We start from the raw sequence: 454 nt of genomic DNA, 5'->3' as shown, positions 1-454 counted from the left end.
ATATATATGTATATATATATATATACCCTATAAAACGAATTAATAGCTACATATTTACATTACATAATTGAGCATATAGTGATTACCTTCCTCGTCAGTGGCGGCGAAAGCGATCTGGGTTGAACCTCCACCCAGGTCCAGCACACCTGATGTCTGGGCCGCAGGCTTACCAATGTTCTTCTTCAAATAATTGACTGTTACCCAGGCATACGCACCTGTACACAGACGTATATTGCGAGTCCAAGCAAAATAAGTGTGTTGAGGTTCTTAGAAGGAAGGTGAGGTATGAACAATCAGCACAGCTATTCCTATCTTTACATATCATGTGTCAACAACATACATAGGTGTATTATATCTGTGAATTCGCGCGGAATGGGCATACTACGGTCACCAAGGCTCAACTAGCTTGTGAGTGACTACTTTTCGCGTGTACGGAGTTCCCGTCATTCAACTA

At 41.6% G+C, this 454-nt stretch overlaps 1 protein-coding gene across 1 annotated transcript; it reads right to left on the bottom strand.

The window, feature by feature from the left end:
- Window positions 1-54: 54 nt before the first annotated feature.
- SARC_08079 (hypothetical protein) lies at window positions 55-215 on the bottom strand (the record flags this gene model as incomplete). Its single annotated transcript, XM_014297951.1, has 1 exon — window positions 55-215. A coding segment is annotated over one exon (161 nt), but the record flags the coding sequence as incomplete, so codon positions are not given.
- Window positions 216-454: the final 239 nt, after the last annotated feature.

This window comes from Sphaeroforma arctica (genome assembly GCF_001186125.1).
Source record: "Sphaeroforma arctica JP610 unplaced genomic scaffold supercont1.693, whole genome shotgun sequence".
In the NCBI taxonomy this organism is placed as follows: Eukaryota; class Ichthyosporea; order Ichthyophonida; genus Sphaeroforma; species Sphaeroforma arctica.
The sequence above is the reverse complement of the archived record's forward strand: the minus strand, read 5'-3'. Positions and strand labels throughout refer to the sequence as shown.